The sequence below is a fragment of the Lynx rufus genome, unplaced genomic scaffold (genome assembly GCF_022079265.1).
Source record: "Lynx rufus isolate CCGP_SWC_20201006 ecotype Redwood Valley unplaced genomic scaffold, mLynRuf1.p SCAF_1, whole genome shotgun sequence".
NCBI lineage: Eukaryota > Metazoa > Chordata > Mammalia > Carnivora > Felidae > Lynx > Lynx rufus.
Window position 1 is genome coordinate 19475951 of NW_025814823.1, and position 17899 is coordinate 19493849.

Sequence of the window (17899 nt, forward strand, 5' to 3'; positions counted from 1 at the left end):
AGTCATAGGGGTACATCCCACTGGGCGCCTTCAAGGTGTGAGGAGGAGGAGCAGGTGGGTGGCGGGAGTGTAGGAGGAAGAGGAACTAAATATGGCAGCCACCCAGAGCTCGGTTTTGAGAGAGTTGAATATGACCACATTCCATAAGGCCCAGAGGGAAGCTAGAATGCAGAGATGTGGCAAGGCCAGGGGAGGTGAGTTGGTGTGGTAGCCAGTGTCAACCAGCGCCACCACAGCGGGGGAGGGCCGGCTCGTAGGCACAGGGGTGTCTAGAAGGTAATTGGCGACCGGCGTCTTGAAGCACACAGTCCAAGATGAACGGTAAGGGTGGTTGCTGTGCCTAGTGTGGGCGGGGAGGGGATGGTACGGGCCTCGTTTTTCCTGTCTACTGTCATCTGTACATGACCGCAAATCACTGAAACATTGGGTATATCTAGTATTTCCAATATGCTGTGTTCACAGGCACTTCCCTACAAAGCTTTTTATGTGTAAATAAGGGGAGACTGTGAGTAATGCTGTTTTACTGAGGTGAAAGGGTCTTGCTTCCTTAACTGTGTTCAGTTACTGCCATTAGTAGTAAGTGAATGTTTAAAGAAAGAGTACTAAGGACACGAGTGGCACTTTGAGCTCTTGATAAGTGACATTCTTTGTAGAGCAAACCCTTTGCCCTGGACAGGCCTCCCAGTGTGTGGTCAGGTAACACGATCTGCTCTCTGGGTTCTAGCCTCGGTCATGCCCGCCACAGGAGCAGGACCCTCGCTGCAGACCCTCAGCCCCAAGGGGATGCCTCTGCCTCTCTCAGACTACTGTGGAAAATCTAGATCACAAATATTATTGGGAAAGGTGAAAACATTAAAAAAAGATTGTTTTTAATGTTTATTTGTTTTTGAGAGAGAGAGAGAGAGAGACAGAGCATGAGCACGGGGAGGCAGAGAGAGGGAGACACAGAATCTGAAACAGGCCCCAGGCTCTGAGCCGTCAGTACAGAGCCCCAAGCAGGGCTTGAGCCCATGGACCTCGAGGTCGTGACCTGAGCCAAAGTCAGACGCTTAACCAACTGAGCCACCCGGGCACCCCGGTGAAAACATTTTTTGAACAGTGTTTTTTATCTTAAACTGAGCAGTATCAGTTATATCGTTATCACATGCTCAGACACCGGACATTTTATGTCTGTATTTAATTAGTATTCTGGGAAATGTTGACCTCTGATACTTGCAAGAGTGACTCATCTGACTTGCCTAAATACATATCCAGGGATGGCATGTCTCACTCCATGATGTGAAGACATGCAGCATGACGTGGCAACAGTGGCCTCACGGAGAGGGTAGGGTAGCTCACGAAAGCCCATCACTGTCAGAGCTGGAAGTGAAGCCGCGGTCTGTTGCCATCTGCTCAATGACTGGCTACGTCTCTTGTCCCCGAGTTCGGGAAGAAGGACTGTTTCTATGCCCACAGCCCCTGGGGGAATGTTCCGGGTGAAAGTCCTGCACACAGGTCTGGAGGTGGGAGTCCAGGGCCTCAGGAAGGGTGCTGTGGAGGGAGGAAGGGCTCGTGGCTGCCTGTTAACCCAGTCTCCCATGTGCCTTTGATGGGATCCTCTCAGTCCTGAGTAGTATTTTTGTCTTGTGCGGCAGATCACGGGCATGACCTGTGCATCCTGTGTTCACAACATAGAGTCCAAACTCACCAGAACGAACGGCATCACCTACGCCTCTGTGGCCCTTGCCACCAGCAAAGCCCACGTGAAATTTGATCCTGAAATGATTGGTCCGCGGGATATTGTCAAGATTATCGAGGTAAGTCGTTCATTTAAAAACATTATACGAACTAATGTAGTGTTGTGCATCAACTATACTTCAATTAAAAAAAATATACCTTCCTTTTTCAAAACAGTGATTTATACACACTGTAGGAAAATGAGAAAATATAGCTAACCAAAAAAATTAAAAAGAAAAAAGTCACCTAACCTATCCTTCAGGTTTTCCCATGGAAATAAAGGTGGATCGTTTTAAAATAAACTGTGAAATCAAGTCAATATCAGACAGTCTGAGGGTGAAAATCAGTGAATGGGTAAGAAAAAGGATATTATTGTCTTAATTGCAGATATTCCTGGAGAAACATCAGTATCAGCAGGATACCTGGCACATGGGGTTTAATTACCTAATTATAATTGTGAAGTATTATTTAAGCCTGGACCAAACATCTATAGACCGAAGGATTGTTGGAAATGAGACGAATTGTACTGCGTTTTACCACTATGTCAGGACTGCTCGTTGATGGGAGGGTTTGGTCGTTTCTCTTTTGGAAAATTACTTAGTGTTCATGCACTCCCTACCTCTGTTCCCTCCCTCGCTTTGTCCACAGACACCGCCATTTCCTTTTTAAGGCCCGTATTCTACCACACCGTGAGCGGGTGAACATTAGTGCTGAGCTGAATGGGTGAAGATAGTCAAAACTGAACGAGATTAACTCGTAATAACTGATGGTCAGGATAAATGGAGTTCAGCAGGACGTTCTAACGCAGGGAAGCATCTTGTGGCAGGCCTGAAGTTGTCATTCATTTTCTCTTCACTGCGCGCGTGTTTAAGGGAGGTGTTGTCTGTTGTGTGGCTTAGCAGAGCTCTTTGATGTGTGTTATTTGGGCTGCTGCCGCTGCTGCTAATAATTCTGTCCTAGAGGCACACAACACAGCTTCTTTATCAGATGGAGAAAGATCCCCAGAGAGGTTAAGTGACTTTGCTCGCTGGTACCCAGCTAAAGGTTGCAGGACTGGCCCTCAAACCCAGACCTTACAGTTCCAAGCTCAGCGGCCTTTCGAGTTTTGCCACACCACAGGTCTTACAGAACAGCAGTGATGTGGCCCTGATGAGGCTAAGAAGTCAGACTGTTGTGCTCACAGGCGGGAGAGTCCCAGGTGGTGCTTTGAGCACATGTCAGTCACCCTTCTTACTTACCATGCCCGTCCCGGCCCCCATTCTGCCCGCCGATCTCAGGGCGGTGCCGCCTTTATCCGTGTCTGAGGAATATTGCCAATGTCTGGCCTCCGTTCTTGCATCTCTGGTGCATCTTTTCCTAATGTAATTAGGTTGGTATTAGTCGTAAAAGGATTTGTCTTTACACGGTCCTAGATGCTCTTTCTCCAACCAGAACTTTTAATTTTTGTGTGAAATCCCAACGTGAGAGTCCGAGGCCCCTCTTTATATTGTGCTGACTCTTGGGACATTTCCTGACAGCTTTTCCTGTGTAATTTCGTAAAGGGGTCAGATCAAATAAGGAAGAGAGGGTCAGGGAGCGAGGTGGTGCAAGAAACGCTGAAAAGAACCAGCAGATTGCGGGACAGTCCCCATCTGGCTTCAGTGGGAGCCGGAGCGTGCAGGTAGGTGTTGAGGGAGCCAGGGTCTGCTCAGTGGGAAGGGGCCTGGGCTGGGAGTCCGGAGACCTGAGCACCAAGCACTGGGCCTCGCTCTTCTGACAGCACGATGGCTCTGGGCAGGATCTCTAACCTCTGACCTTGAGTTTCCTCATGCAGGGAATGAGTGACAGCCCCTGACCCCTCCATGTTTGGGGTTCTTCACACAGCAGTTCTGTGTGTCTAATTCAGTATTGATCAGCCTCGGGGCATGCTGAAGTTTCTTCCAGAACCTGCTGCCTTAGCCCACAGAAGGAATAGGAGTCGCCATCTGGGGCCACCTCCTTGGGGATGACACAGTCTGTGAGCATAGCTGGTGCTGGACCTCTGACAGGACTTGTAGTATGATTTGGGAACGGAAGTCATGAACGGAAAAACCCATCCAGTCTTTTGAGCGATTTTCGAATGACTTTCTAATTTCAAAAGATGTAAAATGCTTTCTACCAACGCATGTTTTAACCAAGTGCCTTCCTCCCTCTTTCTCACTTTTCTTTTTTTAATAACAAGGAAATCGGCTTTCATGCTTCCCCGGCCCAGAGAAACCCCAACGTGCATCACTTGGACCACAAGGTGGAAATAAAGCAGTAGGTAGAACAGAAAAGATACGCTGCAGCTCTTGTCTAAGTGTCCCCCGCCCTCCGCCCGCCCCACTGGGCCTGACTGCCTCGTTCTGTGCTTAAGGGTGTCCCTGCCCTCCTGGCTTCCCACAGTGCCGTCCACGTGGACTAGCTGCCTTACTACCCTTGTGACATTAACCCTCTAGAAGAGCGCTGTCCTGACAGACCTCCTCGCGATGACAGAAGTGTTCTCTACCCTCAGGGCCCAGTCTGGGAGCCACCAGCTGCTGAGCTGTTCATGGGACTAAGGAACTGAGTTTTTAATTTCATTTGATCTTAACTGATTTTAATTTAGATAGCCACTTACAGCTGGTGGCTAACAGACAGGACAGCACTTAACTTGGGATGGGAGGGAGAGGGTGTGGGTTTTTCCTTTTACAACACAGTATCTTAAGACTTTATTTGAAAGGGTTCTAGAAGTGGGGTCTGAGGGCAGGAAGCATGGTCACTGGAAAGAAAATGGCCTGGGAAGAAGGAGGCCTGAGTTTATTCGTTGATGCAGATGTGCACTTACTCATTCAGCAAACACACGGGCACTGCCGTATGTAGGGCGCTATGCCTGATGTTAGGAATGAGTGGGATACTGTCACAGCTGGGCTAGGAAAGAGTGGGTGGGCGGTGGATCAGGTGGGTTAAGGGGGTCTGGGAAACCAACTAGCAGGAGACACATGATCTGAGCCTCAAAGAATGAGTGGAAGTTTGCCAGGCAGTGGAGGTGGGGGTTGAGGTGAGAGTTCTCAAGGGGCATGGAGGCGACAGCGGGGGGGCCCTCAGGGACTCCTGTCCTTTGCTCTGGTTGGCTTGCCTGGAGGAGGCAAGGACTGAAAGGAGATGCACCTGGAAGGCCAGCGGCCGGGCTAATTCCAGGGCCCTGGCGGCAGCCTGAGAGTGTAGACTTCAGTGTAGTAGGCCAGGGTCTGTGGGCCAGGGTGGAGACGTGTCAGAGCTTCCACAACAGTCGGTGGGAATTGCATGGATGCTGACGCTGACAGGAGACCAGAGCTGTCACTGTGGTGTCCATCAAGAATGCTTTACGGTTCTCACTGACTCTTTAATTTGTTTTAATATTTATTATTTTGAGAGAGAGAGAGAGAGAGAGTGTGAGTGGGGGAGGGGCAGAGAGAGTGGGAGTCACAGAATCGGAAGCAGGCTCCAGGCTCTGAGCTGTCAGCACAGAGCCTGATGGCGGGGCTTGAACCCACAGACCGCGAGATCATGACCTGAGCTGAAGTCGGACGCTTAACCGACTGAGCCACCCAGGCGCCCCAGTCACTGACTCTATTTTGAAGGTCAAACGTATAAGTATGTTCATACTAATACAATTTTGCTCTTATCTGCTTTTTACTTGGGAGTCTGTATAAGATTTTATTTTGAAGAAAGAGCAGCAGGCAGCCATATGGGCTGGGATGTTCAACTTCCTGGGTCTAGATTCTCAGTTCTGGGCCTCAGTTGCCTCCCCTAGAGATTAGAGGCAGCAGGTCAGCCATGGGCAGGCAGAGGCTGTCTGTATGTCCCTGGAACAGCCCTGAGAAGTGTGAACGTTTAGATATCCTCTCAGGTGGCGGGCGTCAGGGAGAGAACCTTCCCTTCATTTTCGTACCCTTGGCCGTCCGTCCCAGACGTGTGCCAAAGGCAAGTCTTAACCTGAGCCCCCAGGAGGAGACTAGCCCATAACCCAGCTGGCAGGTGACAGCTAATAGGTTGCTGTGCTGCTTTGCTTTGCAGGTGGAAGAAGTCTTTTCTGTGCAGCCTGATGTTTGGCATCCCTGTTATGGGTTTAATGATCTATATGTTGGTGCCCAGCAATGAGCCCCACGAGACAATGGTCCTGGACCACAACATCGTTCCAGGACTGTCCATTCTAAATCTCATCTTCTTTATCCTGTGCACCTTCGTCCAGGTGGGTATCTTCCCTCCCTGCCTCTGTGTGGCCAGCAGATTCTCTGCCCTGTCATGCCAGACACAGCCCATCAGCTTGGCTTAGGCGGCATTTTATCACAGCTTTCCTGCAGGGGCTGCTGTTTTCCTTTAGGACCTGCGGGGGGCACTGAAAGGACCTGGTTTCGCTGTCACTTTCACAGTGGTTGTAGGTGGTTGTAGGTGTTGGTGACTCGGTGTGTCCCGCATTTGTTTATTGTTTAGTTTGCACTGCCTTTGTTGTCAAAAGCAGTGGCTCGTGCCCCGAATGACAGGGCTGTGGTTTTGAGGAAATTATAATTTATTAAAAAATTGTTTTTAACGTTTATTTATTTTTGAGAGACAGAGACAGAGCATGAGCAGGGGAGGGGCACAGAGAGAGGGAGACGCAGAATCCGAAGCAGGCTCCAGGCTCCGAGCTGTCAGCAGAGAGCCTGACACGGGGCTCGAACCCACGAGCCGTGAGATCGTGACCTGGGCCAAAGTTGGACGCTTAACCGAATGAGCCACCCAGGTGCCCCCTGAGGAAATTATAATTTAGAAGAGATGGGCCTGCTGGAGCTTCTACTCTAGGGACGATATTTAGGAGCTGGCTGTGTTTCTGGTGGGAAGTGTGCCCTCCCATCTGTTTTAGAATAAAAAATAAAACTCCTGAGGTAACGTGAGAATGTCTCTGGTTTAAGACTGAGTGTAATTATTTGTCAGCTGAATTTGCTTTTCTCTGTATTTTCTTTTTAATTATAAATGTAATATATATTTATTGTAGATAATCCAAACCATACTGAGGTAGGAGAAGCAAAGGGGAAGATATTCTTTCGCTAGAATCATACCCTGCCTCCAGCCCAATCCTGGTCCCCAGGGTTACCTTAGTATTATTACTGGTTGGGCGTGCGTGTTTACAGATCTTCATCTATGTAGAAAAAATACTCATTTTCACATATATGTATGTGTGTACATGTTCACATAATATAGACACACGGCCTTTGTTTTTTTTTTTAATTTTTTTTTAAATGTTTGTTTATTTTTGAGACAGAGAGAGACAGAGCATGAACGGGGTAGGGTCAGAGAGAGAGGGAGACACAGAATCTGAAACAGGCTCCAGGCTCCGAGCTGTCAGCACAGAGCCTGATGTGGGGCTCGAACTCACAGACCGCAAGATCATGACCTGAGCCGAAGTCGGACGCTTAACTGACTGAGCCACCCAGGCACCCTGGGACTTTGTATTTTTTAACGGAAATAGGATCATACTAGATAAACTGATTTATAACTGGCTTTTTCACTTAACCATGTCTCATGGGCATCTTTCAGGTGAGTGGTTTATAGACCTAGCACACATCCTCTTTTGGGACTGCATAGCACTATCCATGTTATAAATGAACCATGATTGATGTCACCATTGCCACCGTTCTCTGCTGATGGACATTCAGGTCATGTGCTGTGGGTTTGAAAGGTCCCCCATGACCTTGACCCTCCGTTCCTGTGGCCAGTAGTCTTATGAATCAGGAAATATTTTTCCTACATGTCACTCGCAGAGTAGAAAGTAATGTCTAAGCATTTGCAGCCCTGAGGGGCCTCCAGGTCTCTGGTTGCTCCTTGGACTGGATGCCTGCTCATGCACTGTTGCTGTCCTCTGTCTTTCAGCTCCTTGGCGGGTGGTACTTCTACATCCAGGCCTACAGATCTCTGCGGCACGGGGCGGCCAACATGGACGTGCTCATCGTGCTGGCCACGAGCATCGCCTATACCTACTCAGTCATCATCCTAGTGGTGGCCGTGGCTGAGAAGGCGGAGAGAAGCCCCGTGACCTTCTTTGACACCCCCCCCATGCTCTTTGTGTTCATTGCCCTGGGCCGGTGGCTGGAACACGTGGCGAAGGTAACTGCAGCTCCGGGTGAAAAAAAGAACTGTGTCTTCAGTAATATAAGTCTTAATTCATGTGAACGCCTTGTTTAGAATTACTAATTATACACAGTCTGGCAAAAGACTTAAAGAAATGTGAAACCGACATATAATTAGGTGTTCTGATCGCTAATCTCCAAACTGATTGCTACTTCTGAAATCCCAGCTAATCTGGTTAATTACTGAAACCTTTATTCAGGCGCATTGTGTAATGAAAAGAACTCCAGATTTCAGGCCCGCACGTATACTGCCTCTTCGTACATAACTGAGTATTTGGCTCATGAGTCTAGAAATCCATGTTTCCATCTTACGGTCAGGCCATTTTTAACACCCTGCATTTTAATGTATTCTATAAAAGAGTAGGACTGAGACCCTAAAAGAAATTAAATTGAACCTTAAAAAAAAAAAAGAGGCAGTTAGTAGGCAGACTGGTCCTGTCTTTTCAGCTGAAATGTAATTCATAGAACTTGGTGGTATTGTACCTTCAGTGTGGAGATGACTGCAGAGTAACATCCATCCTGGAGGAGCCTTTTGATGTGCACTGTGTCTGTGTTATGAGGGGTCGGCCTCTTTCCGCAGGGGTTTTCTCTGATACCTGCCTGGTAAGCATTGGTCTGGGTTTGCACCGGTCAGCTTATGATAGCTTGGTTTTCCATTCTGGCCGTTTCCTAGAGCAAAACCTCAGAAGCCCTTGCCAAACTCATGTCTCTCCAAGCCACGGAAGCCACCGTTGTGACCCTTGGCGAGGACAACTTGATCATCAGGTGGGTTGTCTTCATCCAGAGTTTTCGACCAATTTATATCAGACTGTGTAAGACACCTGAGACACCCATTGTGTTCATGACCTTACACTAGACATTGTGGGGGCCAGCAAAGACTTGTGTGGCCAGGTCCATCCTGTTGATCCAGGTAATTAATAAGGCGTTTACAGATTACAAGATCCACAAGAATTCAAGGTGGTGTGGTTTGCTGAATGACAAATGAGAGGTATAGGTGATTCGTGTTTCTGGAATTGAGAAGAGGAAGGCTAGGGGTGGTCAGGGAAAGCTTCACAGAGCACGGAGCACGGTCCACACGTTGGGCCTTCCTTGCAAGACCTGAGGATTTACAAGGCTGAGGGATGAGGTTCAACTTGCCAAGGAATACAGATGGGAGAAGTATTTTTCTTCTTCATATAGTTAGCAGATACTAAAAATAATATGGTGGTTATTATTATTGCTGGAACTTATATAGCATTTATTGTCTGTCAGACACTTTTAACCTCTTTGTATTACATCTAAATTAAAAGAAAAAAACTGTAGGAGGAGGGGACTATTATTACCTTTATTTTGCAGATGAGGAAAGTGAAGTTCAAAAAGGCTAAGCAAGTGGCCTAAAGTCACACAGGTATTCAGTAGTGGAATTGAGTTATAACCCAAGCTCTTGGTTCCACAGCCCATATTCTTAACCCTTACACATACTGGCTTTTAAGGCATATTTGCTTATTTTTTTTAAATTTTTTTATGTTTTCTTATTTTAGAGAGAGAAAGACAGAGCATGAGTGGGGGAGGGGCAGAGAGAGAAGGAGACAGAATCCAAAGCAGGCTCCAGGCTCTGAGCTGTCAGCACAGAGCCCGACGTGGAGCTCGAACTCACGAACCGTGAGATCATGACCTGAGCCGAAGCCAGATGCTTAACTGACTGAGCCACCCAGGCACTCCAACGCATATTTAATAATACAGGCATTTTCACGAATTCAGGCTTCTGTATTTCCCTGGTCAGCCTCGTTTTCATATTCTAGGTAGTGCTTATTTCAGACCTTCGCATTCCTGAATTCTCTCTCCAGCCCCACCACTCTCCCCTTTGGACTGTGATCTCACTCTGGCTCCGGGGTGGGAAATGCATCAGTTTCCTGTCACTCAGCCTACAAAGCTAGCCTTCCCTCTGTACGCTCCCTTCCTCTCCTTCTGGGCCTCTGCTCAGGAACGTCCCTCTGTCAGTGTCTCATTGCTCTTCAGTATGTCTGTCTTTGCTGCTCCTTACCATCCAACATGACTTACAGTCCAAACTCCTGTTGTCGAAGCAACCCTGTGCCCCACCCCAATGGTACTGCCCGTTCTGCACGCTGTGGCCAGTGTGGGTTCGTGAGTGTGTGCCCCAGAATGGCCGTCGGAGGCTGAGACAGGCCCTCCTCCATTGCTTCCCGAGGGGGTACTCGGCAAGCCTGTGCCGAAAACATGAATCAGAGAATGAGGCACCGGCCGACCACGGCCTGGAAGCACTGGTTTTTGCCCTGATGCTGGCTTTTGAATATGAGTCAGAATTACAGTAGCGATAGTTGAGATTTGAGAACTTACAGGATACCATTCCCAGTAGCGACCAGTAGGTTAAACTGCCTGATTTAACCCGATCACTCCCCTGGGAGGTGGGTGCTCCCACAGCCCCATTTCTTTAGGAAGAACCCGAAGCCCAGTGGGGTGGCGTGACTTGCCCAGAGTCCTTGGAGGGCGGGTGAGTGGCAGAGCTGGGACAGGCGCCCTCTCGGCCACCGGCTCACCTGTCTTGCAGGTGGGTGGACACTGTGTGACAGCAGCTGGCACGTGGGGGCTCCACGCACTCGACTGCCGTGGCTCCACAGCGGTTGCACACCTTGGCTTCTTTTTCTCACAAATTAATGACCTGGGAGTTTCTGAGATGCGGGAATGTTCCGGCTGGGAACAAAGCCATGGACCGGCCGCTTTTACTGGCCGCCTTTCATTTTGAGGTGCTCCTGAAGGCACTGGCTGCAGGTACAGGGACTCCTGCCTTGATTTGAGTATGAGGAGACATGCGTCTCTGCCAGGAGACAGAAGCTACCTGAAATGGCCCAAGGATGGTGGGGCTCCCCCCGTCACAGCTCCGTGTTTTTCCAGAGATGGTGATTAGTATTTGCTTGTGGACACCCCGTGGGCCCTTCTACTGCTGTCATCACTGTGGTGGTGCCATTTTCAAAGCCAGAGTTCCTTCTGGCTTTGCCGCAGACGAGCTGTGTGCTGGGAGAGCGTCAGTCAAGGCGTGTGAGGCACGATTCCCGTCTGAAAGTAGGGTGCTTGTTCCCGCCCCCCCCACCTTCCTGAAAGGGTGCTTCAGGCCGCTGGGAGGTGACGGGCCCGTGGCCACACACTGCCCTCCCGAGGCATTGACTTTCTGTGTAACATGAGGCCTACCAGTGCTGTGACCCCTGAGTCGGCCTCTGCCTTCTGTGGGGTCTTGCCACGTCCGGGCCTCAGCCGGTGGGGACGTGTCTGTGGTGCCTGTTTTCACCACGCCTGCTCAGGCCACCGCTCTGTCCCCTACAGCACTGCAGCAGGGTCTTCATTGGCCCCCTGCTTCTAGCCAAGGCTCTTTCTAACTCTTTTCCCACATTCAAACCAGTGGTCTCTTGGACACCCGGATCTGACTGCATTCCTCTGTAGCGTTTCAAACCTGCTGTCCTTAGGGTGAAGTCTGTGAGCACACACGTGAGACTGGGCGTCCGCCAGTGTCCCCAGTGGACCCAGCCCCTTGTGCCGCCGTCCCTCCACCTCGTTTTGGCCACACCCCACTGGCAGCTCCCAGAAAGGGGCTCTCAGGTCTCCCCCGACACCTTTCTTCTTCCCCTTCACCTGTCGTCTTGTCCTTCAGGGCTCGGCTTGGGGGTCACATCCTCAAGAAGCCTTTCCTGTCCCCTGGCCCGCTTGGCTGTCACTCCTCTGTGTACTCCATGTCTCCACTCACCCTGGGACACCCATGTGGCAGGTGCTCAGATACTCGTTGAGTGAATGAAGTGACTGTGAAATTACACCGTGTTTGTGCTTGACCTTAAAAGGTCCACACAGGCTGGTCCCTAGGCTCCCACATTGAAGGCTCCTATTAGAGTGGGGAAAACAGAGTTACAAATCTTACCTAGGTTTGTGTCTGTTCTCTTCTAAGTTTTTCTTTGTCTTTTTACTTTGTGTTAGATGAGGAAGGAGAGGAGAGAGGAGACAGGTGAGGTAGACAGACTGCTGGCAGAAACTCTTAAAGCGGAAGAAATGCTAGGGAAAACACCGCCTTTCCATTAAATGTATTCCCGCAGGGTGGTGTTTTGGGGGGACACAAGCTTCTGAAGAAGAAACGCTGGGAACTCACTGGAAGGAGCCACCTTGACTCCCAGAAAGTGCTGTTCACCTTAAATCAAGCTGTTTAGGCTTAGAAAGATGTGGTCAATTCAGATCAAAGGGGCAAGTCACAGATTAAGCGAACTTTCCAAAGCTTGGTAGTTAGGTTACGCTGGGGGAGAAGGTTCTGCTGTCAGCTCCCGACGCTCCTTCGCTAGTGAGCAGGCGCTCCTTCTCCTGACGCAGGCCTCGGAGGAGATCTTATGTGATGAGAAACTCCTCCGGGTTGTGTGGACGGGCCTCAGAAGGGCAGGGCCTGGGCGTCTCCCATCACTGGAAGATTTGAAGAAGCAGCAGAGAACATTCTCAGATTATGGAGAAGTTTCCTCTTCTTGTTTGCCACCCTGCCTGCCCAGCCACCAAACAGATTTCTGCACATCTGCTCCCAGCACTTGAGACTTCAGGGTGCCACTCCCTGTCCTTTTTTAACATTTTTTTTAAAGCTTTTTTTTTTTTAATTTTTTTTTTTTTTTAACGTTTACTTATTTTTGAGACAGAGAGAGACAGAGCATGAACGGGGGAAGGTCAGAGAGAGGGAGACACAAAATCCGAAACAGGCTCCAGGCTCTGAGCTGTCAGCACAGAGCCCGACGCGGGGCTCAAATTCACGGACCGCAAGATCATGACCTGAGCCGAAGTCGGCCGCTTAACCGACTGAGCCACCCAGGCGCCCCCACTCCCTGTTCTTTTAAAGGGCCCTTCTTTTCCTGCTCCATTGATTGTATTGTGGCCATTATTGAACTTACATACTCGGGTCTGCTTGTAGCTTCTGGGCAGTAAACCTCCTGAGAGGAAGGCTCGCTTTGTCCTGTTCGTACCCAAGCCCAGCACGGTGCCTGCTACGCAGAGGCCCGTCAATAGTGAAAATGTCCATTAGGTGATATAATAGAAGTCACCAGCATTCACTGGGCACTCACTGTATGTCGGGCACTGTGCTCAGTCCTTAACATGCATCATCTCAGTTAATCCTGGAATAAAATCGCCATTGTTGAATGGAGGACACTGTGGCTTTGTACCAGGACTTGACCCGGATGGCACCACTGCCCTGTGACTCACCAGGGCCCTCACGAGGACTCTGAGCTCCCAGGGTCAGGGCCGTGTCTTCTTTTGCTCACCACTGCGTCCCTGGCACCTGGTGCACACAGTGGCACATGTGGCACTTGGTCTGGGGACACTAAATGCTTACTGCATCCGTATGCTCCTGGGGGGGCAGCATGTGCTCACAGCCTTGCAGGGAGGCGGTGGCATGGAGCATGGCGGCAGTACCAGACCTTTGGGGACAGATGGACAGACAGACAGACTCTTGAATCCTCGTTATGCAGACGGTGCTCCTGCACAGTTTTTAAAAAAGAAAGTTTTGATGTCAATACGTAACGTCTCTGCACAGTTTGGCTCTGGGGTTTTATACGCTGACACATAGCAACGTTGAAAGAAATGGGCATGTAGGTTCAATTCTGTGCCTTCCTAAGAAATCTTCAAGTTTTTGCTCAAATGGGAGTGAATATCACTTACCTCATATACTTTTGGGAAGATTCAATGAGAAAATAAACAAGTAAAAATCTAGCACAGGACGTGCCCTCAGTAAATGTCCGTTTTACCTTCTCACATTGATAAGGCAGCTCGTTGTACATCCTTCTCTCTGATACCTGCAATAGTAGTACTTATAGAATGAAAGAAGTGTGTAAAATAACCCCGGAGCCTGCTTAGTTGACTTTGTCAGCATTTGATCACGAGGCACGGTTCTCAACAGTTGTCCCTTGAGCAGCGGTGGGGGTTTGGAGTGCTGATCCAGTGCAGAGTTGAAAATCCGAGTATAACTTTTGACTCCCCCGAAACGAATCAGCTACTTTGACTAGAGGCCTTACCGATAACATAAACAGTCAATGAACACTTACTTTGCAGGTTGTTATATACTCTATTCCTATAATAAAATAAGCTAGAGAAAAGAAAATGTCAAGAAAATCAGGAGGAAGAAAAAATCTGTTTCCAGTACTCTGTTGTATTTATTGAAAAACCGCGTATATGTGGACCCACGTGGTTCAAACCCGTGCTGTGCACAGTGATGTGTTATGTGGCCCCTGGGTGGTTCTCCAGTGGCCTCCCTTCGCTCTGTCCCTCCCTCCTCTCCCCCACCATGTGTCTCTGTGTGTCTGGGGACCGGCATCCAGTCCACACACACACCTACGACTCACTCGCGCCTGTCTGACTCCACTCTCTCTTCTGCAAAACTTCCTGTGAGAGCTTCTTGAGCCGCGGCCTGTCTCCTCCTTCGCGCGCTCTCCTCTGCCCATCCCGCTGGGCTGCTGCCTCCATCGGTTGCTGAAATTGCTTTTCCTTCACGCATCAGTTCATTTCCATTGCCCCGACCCAGCCATTGCTGATTTTAATGCCTCTCCACCAGCATTGCCCCTGCCCCCCAGTGTCTCCATTTGAAACTTGTTGTTGGTTTTCTTTTTTATGAAAGTGTGACTTACCTTCACGGAAGTAGGCAGATCTTAAGTGCAGAGTATGATGAAGTTTGCCCGTATCGCGTCTGGGTAGTGACGCCTGCTGTGGCTGAGGCTAGGACGTCTGCTCCCGCAGTCTGCCATCCCCACTTGCCCATCTGCCTCCCTGCCGCTGGCTGGCCCTCCCACCTGTTCAGCCTCCAGTGTGGCCCCGGCACCAGGGCTTGGATCTAGAACTCCCTCTCTTTTCCACTTATGCTCCCAGGTGACCTTGCACCGTTTCAGGGCTGTAGGTACCTTGTGTATTTTGACAACTCCGGGATTTGTACCTCTAGCTCTGCCCTCTTCTCTCAGCTCCAGTCATATTTTCTGCTCCCTACTTGACTCAGATAGGCATCCCAGACCCGACGTGTCAAAATGAAGGTCTTTATTTCATCTCTTCTCTCTCTGTCCTTCAGCGGCTTCTGCACTTGTCTCCATCTCAGTAACTGAGACTTTCGAGCTCCTCTTTGCTTCTTTTCTTTACTCATTTAGCATATCTGCACGCCCTGGAAATATCCTGGGTGTTCACGCCATCTCTGGCCCACGCCACTGCCATCTTTTTCTTGCCCACCTCTTCTCCCAGCCTCTATTATTGTCCCTGCCACCCCGTGCTCATGCAGCAGCCAGAGCGATGACTTGAAAATGTGAATCAAATTATGTCACTTTCCAGTAAAACCCTTAACATTGGAAACCCGTACTCTGTTCTGCAAGACTCAACGGGATCTGGACTCTGCCTGCTTCACTTCCTGTTTTTCAAAGGCACCCTTCCTTCCTGCCTTAGGGCCTTCGCATTAGCAGAGTTTTTGCCCTTGAACTTTCTTTCCCCTGTATGTTGGCCCTTCTTGTCTTCCAGGTCACAGCATGTCTTCCAAGTGAACCCCCCCCACCAAAAAAAAAAGAAAGCCCTTGAGTCACATTATTTGCATCATAATACTTATTTAATACCTCGGACTGTCCTGTTCATTGTCTGTTTTTTCCGCAGAATTGGTCTTCATGAGGGTAGGGACTTTGCTGTCCTGTTCACAGTTGTATTTCCAGTGTCTAGTACAGCACCTGTCACTTAGCTGTGCACTAAATATTGACTCAATCTGTAAATGAACAGATAAAATGAATACTGCCACTCAGTGTAAAAGCCAAGAGTGTAACCAGTCCAACACGTTGTCTAGAACCCGACCCGGGTGGCAGACCAGCAGGGGTGAGCTCCAGTTAATTGCTGTGTGCGTAACTTGAGTGGCATTTGTTTCAGAGAGGAGCAAGTACCCATGGAGCTGGTGCAGCGGGGCGACGTCATCAAGGTCGTCCCCGGCGGAAAGTTCCCGGTGGATGGGAAAGTCCTGGAAGGCAGTACCATGGCTGACGAGTCCCTCATCACAGGTTAGGTGGCTTGTTTCATGTTCCCTTTGGGTGGGTATCACAGCACCTGCCAGGTCACATGAGTGCTGAGTGGGGCTGAATGCATGAAGGTTGGTCTCTTTTCTCCCCCTCTAGGAGAAGCCATGCCTGTCACTAAGAAACCCGGAAGCACAGTGATTGCTGGGTCTATAAACGCACATGGCTCTGTGCTCATTAACGCCACCCACGTGGGCAATGACACCACTTTGGCTCAGATTGTGAAATTAGTAGAAGAGGCTCAGATGTCAAAGGTAATGAAGAAATTTTAAAAAATAATACAACTTCAGCTTCCTCATTTCAGGAATGACTCCAAGAGCTTCGTAAAATCAGGCAGATTTTGCGGAGTAGAGATTGATTAGTAAGTGTAGTTAACGAGGGGGCTCGGAACCCCAGTTCTTGCTCATGCTTGTGGTGTTTTATTTCTTTGTGGATTGTAATTTCCCCTGGTCTTGGTGTTTTGTTTTCATAGGCACCCATTCAGCAACTGGCTGACCGGTTTAGTGGATATTTTGTCCCATTTATCATCATCATTTCAACGTTGACGTTGGTGGTATGGATTATAATCGGTTTTATCGATTTTGGTGTTGTTCAGAAATACTTTCCTGTAAGTTGAATGCTTTGGGCAGTATGGTTGCTGTGTTTTAAATAACCTCTTGCCATTAATCCTATTCTCTCATGTCTTAGATTCATTGGGCTTTAATTACCCATTACCTTTATTTGCTTGTTTTGCTTACTTAAGGCAGCAAAGTCTTAGCCAGGGTAGGATGATCAGTCACTCTGTTCCTGCAGGTTTTTTTTTAAAGATCCTCTTGGCTCTTTATTTAGATGATTATACAGATACCAGTTGGCTCTCGGTTGTAATGCTTAAAACATTTACATTATGTGATCTTGGCCATTTCTGGGGTTATAAGGCACATATCATAGGTCACTTCACAATTTTGATGGCATGATAACATTACTTAACAGATATATTACTTAACAGATGTTAAGAAAAATGTTTTTTGCTGTCTATGCATCAATACCATCCTCAACCTCGCAGCTTCCCAAGCAACGCTAAAGCTTCTTAATAACTAAATATTTATTAAACATAACATGAGACCATGGAATATACTTTCTCGAGTTAAAAAGTGATTAAAGAATATGATCTTAGGAACTACAGTTTTATCAAACTTCCAAAAAGGGTGTAAAATACAAAAAAAAGCTTTTCTGCCTGAGAAATAGGAACTGTGGTGATTCTCAGTTGGGAGTAATTTTGTTGCCCCCAGAGACATCTGGCAATGTCTGGAGACGTTTTTGGTTGTCCTGACCGGAGAGGGAATACTACTGACATCTAGTGGGTAGAGACCAGGGATGCTGCCAGATGGCCTACCACACAGAGCACAGCCCCCCACAACAAAGAATTATGTGACCCCAAATGTCAGTAGTGCTGAGACTGAGAAACCTTGATGTACATCAACAGTGAATGGCCCACATGGAGTAGTATTTGATAACTGCCCAGTGAGTGGAACAGTGTTTTATATTCAGCCAAGTCTAATGCGTATTTCACCTTAGGGCCATAATATAAGAAACATGGACCAGAGCATTTTTTTCTTAAAAAAAAGAAAAAAAAATACCCATAATTAAAAGCACATCTTACATTCTCAGGGTGCATGTCATATACTAAGATGTCACTTTCTGTCTCAAGTTTCCTATCTTAAAATGAAAAATGTCCATGTTAAACTCTTCCTGACATCTTAAGGAGACCTCAGTGCTTTTAAGAGTAACCTGGGACTGTATTCCTAGAATTTGCCTGGGGCTGTTATGGCACCTGACTGCCCCCAAATGTCCACTTTTGCGGGAGAGCAGCTCCTTGGCACGTGGCTGTGGGAAAAGTCATTCCCAAACAAGTTGGAATATGTGACTTTCTGCTGGTCTCTGCCTTTCCATCTTACGTTGGCTCTTTTGTTTTTATCCGCAATATCAGGGAGGATGCTGGCGCATGAGGTACTGCATGTTCCTTTAAGATACTGTCACCCTGCT

General features: G+C 48.5%; 1 protein-coding gene across 1 annotated transcript in view; it reads left to right on the forward strand.

Moving 5' to 3' along the window:
• ATP7B (ATPase copper transporting beta) overlaps positions 1-17899 on the forward strand; it is a 75553-nt gene that overhangs the window by 43491 nt on the left and 14163 nt on the right. Inside the window, exons 6-13 of the mRNA XM_047074753.1 lie at positions 1635-1796; positions 3917-3993; positions 5752-5926; positions 7585-7818; positions 8515-8606; positions 15735-15862; positions 15977-16131; positions 16350-16484. Coding sequence (XP_046930709.1) covers positions 1635-1796; positions 3917-3993; positions 5752-5926; positions 7585-7818; positions 8515-8606; positions 15735-15862; positions 15977-16131; positions 16350-16484 — 1158 coding nt within the window. The remainder of the gene's footprint in view (positions 1-1634; positions 1797-3916; positions 3994-5751; positions 5927-7584; positions 7819-8514; positions 8607-15734; positions 15863-15976; positions 16132-16349; positions 16485-17899) is intronic.